Source organism: Nicotiana tabacum, chromosome 17 (genome assembly GCF_000715075.1).
Source record: "Nicotiana tabacum cultivar K326 chromosome 17, ASM71507v2, whole genome shotgun sequence".
NCBI lineage: Eukaryota > Viridiplantae > Streptophyta > Magnoliopsida > Solanales > Solanaceae > Nicotiana > Nicotiana tabacum.
Genome location: NC_134096.1, coordinates 72,825,417 through 72,838,645, shown reverse-complemented (window position 1 = coordinate 72,838,645; position 13,229 = coordinate 72,825,417). Strand labels below are relative to the sequence as shown.

General features: G+C 39.3%; 1 protein-coding gene across 3 annotated transcripts in view; it reads left to right on the top strand.

Annotated features, from left to right (window-relative positions):
* Positions 1 to 12,068: 12,068 nt before the first annotated feature.
* Positions 12,069 to 13,229, top strand: part of LOC107820581 (uncharacterized) — a 53,570-nt gene continuing 52,409 nt past the window's right edge. Inside the window, exons 1-2 of one of the 3 annotated variants that reach the window (XM_075234486.1) lie at positions 12,069 to 12,581; positions 12,788 to 12,881. In XM_075234486.1, the coding sequence (XP_075090587.1) occupies positions 12,301 to 12,581; positions 12,788 to 12,881 (375 nt within the window). In that variant the 5' untranslated portion in view covers positions 12,069 to 12,300. Of the gene's footprint in view, positions 12,582 to 12,787; positions 12,882 to 13,229 lie in introns of those variants that run through there. The other 2 variants (XM_075234487.1, XM_075234488.1) reach the window with 2 other exon arrangements.

The following is a 13,229-nucleotide window of genomic DNA, read 5'->3' as shown; positions in this document are numbered from 1 at the left end:
TTTCAGCATCAATCACAAGGTAAGTGCTTCCCACATATTTCAAGTTAAACACATGGCATATATATGAATTTAAATATGGAAATTTGTAAAAAAAAAATGGAATTTTGAAGAAAAATCTAGAAATTGGTATTTTTGGATTTTGACCATGAATATGAGCATGGAATTGGGGATAAATTATATATTTGAGTTAGGAATGTTATGGGTAATTTTTATCTTCAAAAAAGTTCGGAATCTAGGCACGCGGGCTCGATGGTTGGATTTATCGATTTTTTCGAGCGAAGTTGGAAATTGTTATAATTTGATTTATAATAAGTATTATAGTATATATTTATGGATTTGAACATGGATTAACTAGTTTGGGAGCGACGAGCACCGGTTTGAGATGTTAGAGCGACGTTGGAGCCGGTTAAAGAACATCGGAGCGAGGTAAGTCTCTTATCTAACTCTGTGAGGGGGAAACTACCCCTAGGTGTTGTAATTTATATGTTCTACTTATTGCGGGGGCTACGTACACATGAGGTGACGAGAGTCCATACGTATCTATATTCATGTTATTGTCCGGGTAGGCTCGGGTTCACATCATGCTATAACTGTACTATTCGAGTTAACTCTTTCCTATTAAGTTCTTTTACATCACATTACGACTTGAGACTAGACATGCGTATAGTGATAGATTTGCTATTGTAGAGATTTGATGAGTTTCATGATTAGCCGCAGAATAATTTTGTTTCCTCTTACGGATTTCTCCCGCGCTATGCATTTTCGTCGAAAGGTTTTCCTTAAAATTATAACTCACATGTTTATTCATGAGTGGGGTCAAGGACCCTTTTAAGCTTCTTATTTTAATGGGATCGGGCCGTTCGCCTCGGCAAAATTATGTATCACACTCTCATGGGAGCAGGTCATTCGCTTCGGTAGTATAATAGATGCATCTATGGTTCATGTCGTTCGACCTTCGGCAATGCACAGATTACGATGGGATCGGGTCGTACGCCTCGGCATTTCTATAAAATACTCTCATAAACTCGTGCGTAATATTTGGCAAGAAGTCAGTGTATCTATGAGTCTTCCTAATTTGGATTATGACGACCTATCTGGAGAGATCCATTATTTATATATATATATATATATAGAGAGAGAGAGAGAGAGAGAGAGAGAGAGAAGGAGGATTGTATCACGTATTTACACTTGTTTATTTCGTTTGTTTACTCTGTCCCATATTTGTTTTACTTCTTGCTATATCTATCTTATTGACCACTAGTAAGTGTCGATGTCGATACTTACTGGGTACGCATTGATTTACGTACTCATGCTACACTTGCTGCACATTTTGTGTAGGTACATATATGTCGGGTGGTCTTTCAGGTGCGGAGGTGCAGCTATTGTGTGGACCTACCATGAGTTGCATTTCATGTTACGATCTGCAGTCTACATAGTCTCCATCAGAGTTATTTATATTCTTCTGTCTAATTTGTATTCCAGATAGAGGTTGTATTGTATTATATTTCCTAGTTAATGCTCATGCACTTGTGACACCAGGTTTTGGGGGTGCTTATGGGTTGTTCTTTATTGTAATCGTGAAAACATTATCATTTACCTTGTAAATCATATTTCTTACTATTTAATTTATGAAAATTACGAATTCAGAAATACTAAAATGAGTAATTAAGTTAATCATTCACTGTTGGCTTGCCTAACGGCAGTGTTAGGCGCCATCACGACCTTTAATGGATTTTGGGTCGTGACAGCTTGGTATCAGAGCATTAAGTTCACTTAGGTCTAACGAGTCATGAGCAAGTCTAGCAGAGTCTTGCAGATCGGTACATATGCATCTGTACTTATCTTCGAGAGGATACATGGCTGTTAGGAGCACTTCCCTTCTTGATTTCTCATCATGAGATTTGATTCCTTTGAGGCTTATGCCTTTATATCATTCCTACTCATTCTAATATGATGTTGAGCGCTCGTGTCGATTGAGCATCGAGGAGTTGTAGTGGTACTACAAAAGTGGGGCAGTTTGTTTCTTCCTGTGCATTCGAACAAGTTATTATCGTCTTCTTGCGGAAGGATGTTCCGTCATTTCGGCTCAGTAGCTGTGTTTTCAATGGTTTTGAGGTTGCGTGCAGATTTTTATGATGTTCAAACGTGTTATCGCACAGTGTTGGTGCAATGGTAGGTTGCTTGTCTATGTGTCGAGGCAGTGAATGACTTGAAATGAGGATTTCTCGGTGCACGATTTAGGGGATTCAATATTAAAATTCAGTGGAGGAAAGACAACTGGTCTATGAATGTTCAGGCTTTAGTTGATAGAGTAGCGAGACTTGATATTCCTGAGTGTGGTAGGATTCTCATTTTGAAGTGGTATCACCGTTCTTGTTGGAACATATTAAGGTTAGCCGATGTTGTGGTCTTCTTTGATTCGTAGCCTTCGAGGCAGGGTTTTATGAAATAGTGCCTGAGAAGCGGTTGTCAGAGATAGCGGTGTGTAGCGGTTCAGAATCGAATTGGTATTTCTAATATTGATGGCTTGAGAAAGATGATCTTCTAGGAGGCTTAGAGTTGGTAGTAAATTATCAGGGCAGGTTCTACAATGGTGAATTTTGCTTTGAGGCAGTATTTGGGCAGCGTAAGATGAGGAAAGACAAAGCGGAAGGTGTCTCACGGTGGTTGAATTACTAGCAGGTCAAGTATGAAAAGCGGAAGTCGAGAAGTTGCTTAAAGGAGAGAGTTTGACCAAAGTGGGAGAGTGGTAGAGTAGCATATGGGTTATGTGGTAGGATAGCCACACGCCTTAAGGAACGTTTTGAGCAATTTGGGAATCAAGGTGGGTAGTGACTAGGCCCACGAATTTTAGTTGGATGCAATATAACTTGAGTTGGAATGTATTGGTGGACTTCGAGTTGATGTCAATGGGGAAGAAGGAATCATAGTGGGTCCCAGGGTTATGTAATTGTAGCTTCAAGCTAAGTGGGAGAGCCCCACCGTCTACGATTTGGATTGCGTGGTTGTCTATTTGTGAGGTTTCTGGTTATCGACGTATTGGTGGGTTATTACGACCGAGGAAAGAAAAACATCAATGGTAATTCGAGCAAATGATTTGAGGAATGTGTGTTATATCTAGCCTTACCGGTTCATGTTCAGGTTTTAGGAAGACTTAGAGTTTATGCTTCGTATAGATGTGATGTACAAGGAAAGTAATTTAGCCGGGTGCTTCTTTAAGAGGGTGTTCATGTGCTAGCAGAGCCTTGTAGTTGATTATATTCGGGACCAAGTCAGAGTAGATGACTCTCAACAACGGTCCTAGTGGGTTCAAAATAATTTAAGTGCGGTGCCTAGGGATTTCGAGTTTGTGGTATGGTTGAGTATTAAGCTTTTGCAGTGGATTATGAAAGGGACCCAGAGTGTTCTATGTTATCATCGGTCTGCGGTGCAGCATTGGAGGAATGGGAGAAAATAACTTTGGATTCATAGAGGAATTTTCAAAATGGGTGTACCAGTTGAAGATGCTATCGTGAGCACAAGAAGAGTATGAGATGATTCATAGGTTTTGAGATGACGTGGTTTCGTAAATTGGGTCACTCAGGATGAGTGAGAATTAAGTTTGTCATGTTTTAAATGGAGCTATTATTATTATTTCTAAGGCAAGTCAAGTGTGAGTTAGAAGAAGTTGGATTGGTTAGCAATGGTTGAATCAGCATGATGGTGGTAACAATCAGTTCCTTCAGCGTGTTAAGTTATGCAAGTGATTTGTGGCGACACGTGCGAGGCTTGATGGCCGCCGTAAATTGATTTATTTGGAGGTATGCGATTATAATGGCATGTTATGTGTAGATGGATACCGAGAGGATTATGGTGGTTTAGACCGCAACTTGAGGTTGGTATTTTATGCGGTTATGGGAAATCAGGCGCGTGTTGCAATGGTTCTCCAGAAATGAGTTAAGTGAAAGGTTTCAATATGATGAAGTGTTTATTCTATTAGCGGTTCAGGAGTTATGATGAAATTCTTGTACTCTCACGTATTGACATGTTAGGTATAGTAAACGACATGGGAATTGGAAGTTGAGGATCAAGGTTGCGGTTCGGTGTTGACAAGAATGTCAAGATCTTGGAGGAGCAGGAAATAATTCAGATGTTTAGAGTAAGTTGGTATTGTCTTTAGCCTCGCCTGAGATCAGTGTCATGTATAAGAGGCTTTGTGTACTGATTTGCGGATTCTCGGTTCGCTTTATAGCATTGTATGGCCAGGTGGTAAGGATGGGCAGACTTTGCTACCTGGTGTGGAATGTCGTGGGGGCGTATCCCATGGGAGGATTGTATAAGTGTGACGTGTAGTCACTTGACTGATTAAAGATTTAAACCAAGTATGGGGATTATGGTACTATCGCTAATGTGAGAGAGTCTAGGTCTGAAGGGAGCTCTATTCATTTGATTGTGGACTGTGGAAGTTTGTTGCAGATTTGACGGTTGTTCTTGTGTGTCATGGGAGAGGGTTATTGTGGATCCTTGAAAGGTTATTAGCCCAATACGGTGCGATCAGAATCGGCCTGAGGTTCATGGATGGATCTAGATGTGAATGTGTGTGGATTCACGATTCGCTTTACAGCAATGTATGGCCGGTGGTAGGGGTGTTCATGGTTCGGTTTGGGTCGATTTTTCCCTAAAAAGAAACCAAACTAAGTAAGTCGGTTTTTCAAATATTGGAACCAAACCAAACCAATTAAGTCAGTTTTTTATCAATTCGATTTTTGTCGGTTTTTCAGTTTTTTAGGTTTTTGTCAGGTTTTTTCTTAAATATGAGACATACACTACCAAACACATATTCCGACGAGTACATTTTTAACGTAACGCTATCAAACCAATTGCTATTTAAGAAATCTATCATTAACCAAGATATATTGATGATAATTGACTCAAATGGTGATGAATAACTTAAGTACTCAATTAAAAATCGATTATTTTTAACATGAAAAAAATTCTTGTACTTAATAAAAGAAAGCTACAAATCAAACTAGAAGGCAAAAAATTAGATTATTATAATAGCAAAAAACTAGACTACAAATACAAATGACTAATATGTACCATAAAATTTTAGAAACGTTATAAAAATATACATATATATAGGTGTAATAATAAATTTAAATAGCTACTTTTATAGTCGGTTTGGTTCGGTTTTTTTTTATTAAAACCAAAACCAAACCAAATTTGATCGGTTTTTAAAATTTAAAACCAAAACCAAACCAAACCTAAAAATATCAGTTTTTTTGGTCGGTTTGGTTTGGTTTGATTTTTCGGGTTTTTATGAACACCCTTAGCCGGTGGCATGGATGGGCAGATTTTGCTACCTGGTGCGGAAGGTCATGAGGGCGTATCCCACGAGAGGATTGTATAAGTGTGACCAAGTATGAGGATTATGGTACTATCGCTAATGTGAGAGAGTCTAGGCCCGAAGGGAGATCTATTCATTTGATCATGGACTGTGGAAGTTTGTTGCGAATTTGACGGCTGTTCTTGTGTGTCATGGGAAAGGGTTATTGTGGATCCTTGAAAGGTTATTAGCCCAGTACGGTGCGATCAGAATCGGCCTGAGGTTCGTGGATGGATCTAGATGTGAATGTGTGCTCTATATCGGGCCGTATGTGTTCATTTCAGCATAGCGTTGCTTATGGAGAGTCTTCGGGCTTTGGATGTTATTTCGTCGTCAGCTATATCTGGTAATACTCTATTGTGCCATATGGGTTGCGATATAACTTGATTATTCGTACATGTGTTGAGGTCCCGCGTAGCTGTAGTGTTATGTGAGCATGATGGCTCTCGAGATGCAGATCATATATCACACCTTACCTGTGCTTGCATTTCATAGCATATGTCGCTATCCGTCTCCCAAGGATTTGTATTTTTTACTTGGTGTTGCTCGTGGTCGATATTCGGGTATTTTATAGGTATAATCATTATGGTTTGATGGGTACTTCCTTGTTTATTATCATGTGTGGATCGGGTGGCATGCCGCCACGGGTATATTGTTGGATCGGGTGGCACGCCGCCATAGGTATGTTATTTGGATCGGGTTGCACGCCACAATGGTATCATGTGTGGATCGGGTTGCACACCGCAATGGTATCATGTGTGGATTGGGTTGCACACCGCAACGGTATCATGTGTGGATCGGGTTGCACGCCGCAACAGTGAGATGTTGAGAACAGTTCCTTATATAATTTTTTGTATGTCTTGTTTCTTGCCTTTGAAAAATGTCATAGTATTCGATGTCCGTTTTATTCGTTATGCAGACTCAATTGTTCTTTTCCAGAGCTCGTTCTTCCCCTTATGTGTCACATTCAAGTTGTAGCTTGTTGGCGCATTGGTGGCGTCATATGAAATCTTAGACAGTGGTTGCAGTGGCTTATTACCGGAACATCTTGTACTGTGTGAGACGAGATTATTGGACCTGGGATCAGTGCGATCGCATTTATATAAGGCATATTAAAGAGCAAATATCGTTATTCAGTTCAGAATAAGGTAATGGTTCTTGTCAGGAGGAGAGACTCCATAAATTGTGATTCGGCAGGTAATTATGAGTTTCTACATATCTCTTCCATTGTGGCAGTATTATGAGAGTTGGAACATGACTTATATATGTCATGGGGTATACTACGGGCTTTGGGTCAGTAGAAATTTTAGTTGTTGTGCTCGGGGGAGATTGCCTTGGGAAAATGAGTATGTGGTGCATGGTGTGATTTTAGCGGAGGAGCATGGTCACATTGGGTTCAGTGTCTGGTGATTGATACGGTGTTCAGGTGTTAGAATCTGGTATCGTGGAGAATTTCGGATGTTGGAATTTGGTTCTAAAGCTTGTTAGCTAAGGTAGCAAGAAGGACCTTCAGTCTGGCTCGAACTAGTGTGCCCAACTGGGTGATGGTGGCACGTGTAGGTGCACGAGGTGTTAAACAGTGATTTTGTACAACTCCAGAGTAGTTCTTAGCACGTTCGAGGACAAACGTATGTTTAAGTGAGAGAGAATGTAATGACCTGACCGGTCATTTTGAGCTCTAGTGCGACATTCGGTGGTTTGAGGCCTTGAATAGCTTCACTTCAGGTATTATGACTTGCATGCGTGGTCGGAATTTAATTTTGGGAAGTTCAGAGTTAATTTGGAAAGAAATCTATAATTTCGGAAGCTTTAAGTTGGAAGAATTGACTAAGGTGTGACTTTTGAGTAAACAACCTCGGAATCGGGATTTGAAGGTTCCAACGGGTTCGTAAGATGATTTTCGACTTAGACGTATGTCCGAATCGGGTTTTGGATGACCCGGAAACGTTTCAGCGCCTATTGTAGAAAGTTGGCATTTTGAAAAGATTTCATAAATTTGGGTTGAAGTGTATTTTAATGCCATCGATGTCTGTGTGGAATTTCGAGCATGGGAATAGCTCCGTATGGTGATTCTGATCTTAAGAGCGTGTCCAGATGTGTATTTGGAGGCCCGTAGGTCATTTCGAGGTCATTTGACGAAAGTTGGAAATTTGAAGGTTTTTGGGAAGTTTGACCGAGAGTGGACTTTTTGATATCGGGTTCGGATTTCGATTTAGGAAGTTGGAGAAGTTTTGTAATATCAAATGTGACTTGTATGCAAAATTTGAGGTCAATCAGACGTGATTTGATAATTTTCGGCATCGAATGTAGAAGTTTGAAGTTCTAAAGTTCATTAAGCTCGAATTGGGGTGCGATTCATGATTTTGATGTTGTTTGATGTGATTTGAGGCCTCGAGCGAGTTCGTGTCATGTGTTGGGACAGGTTGATGTGATTGGACAGGGTCCCGGGGGGCCTCAGGTGTGTTTCGGGGTGGTTTCAGACCAAGTTGGGCTACTTTGGAACTGTTGTGCTGGTGTCTAGTTTCCTCCTTCGCGAACGCGAAGGATCTCATGCATCCGCAAAGCGGAATTTTGGGGCTGCTGGGATTTGTCCTTCGCGAACGCGAGGCAGTGGACGCGAACGCGAGGCAGAAGCTAGGAAAGCCTTCGCGAACACGACATAGGGGTTGCGAACGCGAAGAAGGAAGATGACTGGGGGACCTGGAGCCATTAAGCCTTCGCGAACGCGAAGCAGTAGGGCCTGAAGGCATCACGAACGCAGCCTAGCTAACACGAACGTGAAGAGGAAATCGGAGGCAGTGCATTTTTTGTCTTCGCGATCGCGATGGTCTTTCCGCGAATGCGAAGAAGGACGGACCTAGGCAGTGAAGTTTTAAAACGGGAATTTGGCCATTTTCATCTCATTTCCTCCATGGGAGCCGACCATGGAGCGATTTTGAAGCACCATTTTCAGCATCAATCAAAAGGTAAGTGCTTCCCACCTATTTCAAGTTAAATACATGGTATATATGGATGGATTTAAACATGGAAATTTGTAGAAATTTGAGATTTTGAAGAAAAACTTAGAAATTAGTATTTTTGGGTTTTGACCACGAATTTGGGCATGGAATTGGGAATAAATTATATATTTGAGTTAGTAATATTATGAGTAATGTTTATCTTCAAAAAAATTCGGAATCCAGGCACGTGGGCTCGAGGGTTGGATTTATCGATGTTTTCGAGCAGAGTTGGAAATTGTTATAATTTGATTTATAATAAGTATTAGAGTATATATTTATGGATTTGTACATTGATTGACTAGTTTTGGAGTGACGACACCAGATTGAAGTGTTAGAGTGGCATTGGAGCCGGCTATGGAACTTCAGAGCGAGGTAAGTCTCCTGTCTAAGTATGTGAGGGGGAAACTACCCCTAGGTGTTGTAATTTATATGTTCTACTTGTTGCGGGGGTTACGTACGCACGAGGTGACGAGAGTCCGTACGTAGCTACATTCATGTTATTGTCCGGGTAGACTCAGGTTCACGTCATGCTATAACTGTACTATTCGAGTTATCTATTTCCTATTAAATTCTTTTACTTCACATTACGACTTGAGACTAGACATGTGTAGAGTGATAGATTTGCTATTGTAGAGATTTGACGAGTTTTATGATTAGCCGCAGAATAATTTTGTTTCCTCTTAGGGATTTCTCCCGCGCTATGCATTTTCATCGAAAAGTTTTCCTTAAAATTATAACTCATATGTTTATTCGTGAGTGGGGTCAAAGACCAATTTAATCTTCTTATTCTAATGAAATCGGACCGTTCGCCTCAGTAGGATTATATACCACACTCTCACGGGAGCAGGCCATTCGCCTCGGCAGTATAATAGATGTATCTATTATTCGTGCTATTCGACCCTCGGTAGTGCACATATTATGATGGGATCGGGCCGTACGCCTCGGCATTTCTATAAAATACTCTCATGAAATCGTGCATAATATTTGAAAAGAAGTCAGTATATCTATGAGTCTTCCTGATTTGCTGATTTGGATTATGATGACCTATCTAGCGAGATCCATTATATATATATATATATATATATATATATATATATATATGTGTGTGTGTGTGTGTGTGTGTGTGTGTGTGTGTGTGTGTGTGTGTGTGTGTGAGCGCGCGCGCGCGCGCCTCCGGTTGAGGAGAAAATTGCTAATTGAGGGCTTGAGTTTAATATAGAGAGTAGGATTGTACCACATATTTATACTTATTTATTTCGTTTGTTTATTGTGCCCCATATCTGTTTTACTTCTTATTGTATCTGTCTTATTGGACCACTAGTAAGTGTCGATGTCGACCCCTCGTCACTACTTCTCTGGGGTTATGCTAGATACTTACTAGGTACACGTTGATTTACGTACTCATGCTATACTTGATGCACATTTTGTGCAAGTACATATATGTCGGGTGGTCTTTCGGGCGCAGAGGCGCGACTATTGCGGGGACTTAACGTGAGTTGCATTTCATGTTACGATCCGCAGCTTGCAGAGTCTCCATCAGAGTTATTTATATTCTCCTGTCTAATTGGTATTCTAGATAGAGGTTGTATTGTATTATATTTCTTAGTTGATGCTCATGCACTTGTGACACCGAATTTTTGGGGTGCTTATGAGTTGTTCTTTATTGTAATCATGAAAACATTATCATTTACCCTATAAATCCTATTTCTTATTATTTAATTGATGAAAATTACTATTTTAAAAATACTAAAATGAGTAATTAAGTTAATCATTCACTGTTGACTTGCCTGACGGCGGTGTTAGGCACCATCACGACCTTTAGTGGATTTTGGATCGTAACATCACTATTTATAGCTATGCTGGTGAAAAAGTTCCTAGGATGAATAGCTAAGATGAATAGTAGTACTTTGTTTCCTCCTGAAACAAAAAGAGTATAAACATAAGGTTAAAAACATTTGTTTCCCGTAGCACTTTGTTTTTTCTATAATTTCCATTATATTATAATGAGGATCAAGAAAAGGAGAGAAGAAAGGGAGTAATGAAAATGTGATTCACATGTGTGGGAGATTCTCAATATCACTAGAATATATATCTATAGCAAGCAAAAATCAAATATACGTAATACTTTTGTTCCTCATTCTAGTAGCAGAGTTAAAATTTATATTAGAGAGTCAAAATATAAACAAGTAAATTTTGAAAGAAAATCAAGAGGCATAAATATATATAATATATATAGATAAATAAAATTTTATCTAGCTACACACCTAATTTTTGAGGAATACATGTGGCTCCAGCACTATTGTTTCTATGAGTAATATTTGAAAAGAAGTCAGTGTATCTATGAGTCTTCCTGATTTGGATTATGACGACCTATCTGGTGAGATCCATTATATATATATATATATGTGTGTGCGCGCGCGCGCGCCCGGTTGAGGAGGAAATTGCTAATTGAGGGCTTGAGTTTATTATAGAGAGGAGGATTGTACCACGTATTTATACTTGTTTATTTTGTTTGTTTACTTTGCCCCATATCTGTTTTACTTCTTACTGTATCTGCCTTATTGGACCACTAGTAAGTGTCGATGTCGACCCCTCGTCACTATTTCTCTGGGGTTAGGCTAGATACTTACTGGGTACGCGTTGATTTACGTACTCATGCTACACTTGGTGCACATTTTGTGCAGGTACATATATGTCGGGTGGTCTTTCGGGCGCAAAGGCACGACTATTGCGGGGACTTACCGTGAGTTGCATTTCATGTTACGATCCGCAGCCTGCAGAGTCTCCATCAGAGTTATTTATATTCTCCTGTCTAATTTGTATTCCAGATAGAGGTTGTATTGTATTATATTTCCTAGTTGATACTCATGCACTTGTGACACCGGAGTTTGGGGGTGCTTATGAGTTGTTCTATATTGTAATCATGAAAACATTATCATTTACCCTGTAAATCCTATTTCTTATTATTCAATTGATGAAAATTACGATTTCAAAAATACTAAAATGAGTAATTAAGTTAATCATTCACTGTTGGCTTGCATGGCGGCGATGTTAGGCACCATCACGACCTTTAGTGGATTTTGGGTTGTAACATCACTATTTATAGCTATGCCCGGTGAAAAAGGTCCTACGATGAATAGCTAAGATGGATAGTAGTACTTTGTTTCCTCCCGAAACAAAAAGAATATAAACATAAGGTTAAAAACATTTGTTTCCCGTAGCACTTTTTTTTCTATAATTTCCATTATATTATAATGAGGATCAAGAAAAGGAGAGAAGAAAGGGAGTAATGAAAATGTGATTCACATGTGTGGGAGATTCTCAATATTACTAGAATGTATATCTATTGCGAGCAAAAATCAAATATACGTAATACTTTTGTTCCTCATCCCACGTAAGGAATATAAAAATGAGCTAATGATTTGCATTTGATGGATTGTTTTCTAGTAGCGGGGTTAAAATTTATATCAGAAAATCAAAATGTAAAGAAATAAATTTCGAAAGAATATCAAGGGGCATAAATATATATAATATAATATATATAAACAAATAAAATTTTATCTAGCTACCCACCTAATTTTTGAGGAATACATGTGGCTCCAGCACTATTCTTTCCTTGACACTTAGACAGACAAAGTGACACCGTATCGCTCGAGTTAAGCTTCACTCCAAGTGTAATTATCGGGTCGCCCAGGTCCAGGCTTACGTAAACGGTCCAAAGTTCCGCCTCTTATTTTTCTGTTCTCAACCGCCAAAAAACAAGCAAGAGAGCCTCTAATTATTCTCAATGCCTAATTGCTATTGATTTCATTGTTGCATTATAGGGTGAAAGAAGTTCAAATTGGAACACGATTTCCAGTTTATCAATGGTGAACTGCCTTAACGAGAACTGCGTTAACTTGTTTAAATCAATCGGATAAAAGGAGGAAACGGACAATGTTTTTCAACGATTTGATTCAACGGAGACTTGTGTCTCTGTTACAGCCATGGTTAAGAGACGAAGTTGAATTGGATGTTCAGCTAGGGTTTCTTCATTCTCACGCCAAGTTAGAGAACCTTAGCTTTAACACGTCTGCACTCAACGAGTTGCTGGATGATCCTACTCGCTTGTGTTTCAAAGAAGTCACTGTCCGACAGTTGAGCCTTCATGTATCCAACTGGTCAGCACCTGCATTCGATTTCCAAATCCATGGCCTTAACATCGTTTTATCAGTCGGGTAAGTTCACTGTGCTCACCTCTTAGCTAATACACACGCACACATGTTATATATAGTTTACATTTTTTAAAATGTACATGTTAATACTAAGTTTGCACGCATTTTCATGAAAGTTAGTTAGTGCAGTGGAATTCAGCATTTACTGCCTTTTATGGGTTCATGCTACTTGTATACTTGTTACTTAGTTTTTTGTTTCCTACTTCAAGAGAAGAGGAGGAGGATGGTGTTAGGTGGAAGCCGAAGCCCAGAGATTCGACCATTGAGGAGCGGAAAAAGATTCTAGCCGAGCTTGATACCGAGGTACTTACTTGGCTACTTGTTTGATTATCTGGTTGGGAAAACTGATTTTATGGGATAACAGTAGATAATGCCTGGCTACTTGAAACAAGGAATGACCAGTGGAAGAGATAGAGGTTGAAGTTAGAGTGAAGACAAAAACTTGGAAGACAATTCCTTCACGTCTTGATCTAAAAAAATAATTTTTCATGTATATTTTGGAAAGTGTGTTCAGAGATATACCGTAGACTTTTTGAGGGGAAAACAGAACATATATCTTTTGTTAAGTATAAGTGTTTCCAACATTTAAAATTTCAGATTAAGATGATTGTTGTAAAAATCTAATTTTTTCTGGACTCCACATACTCCTTA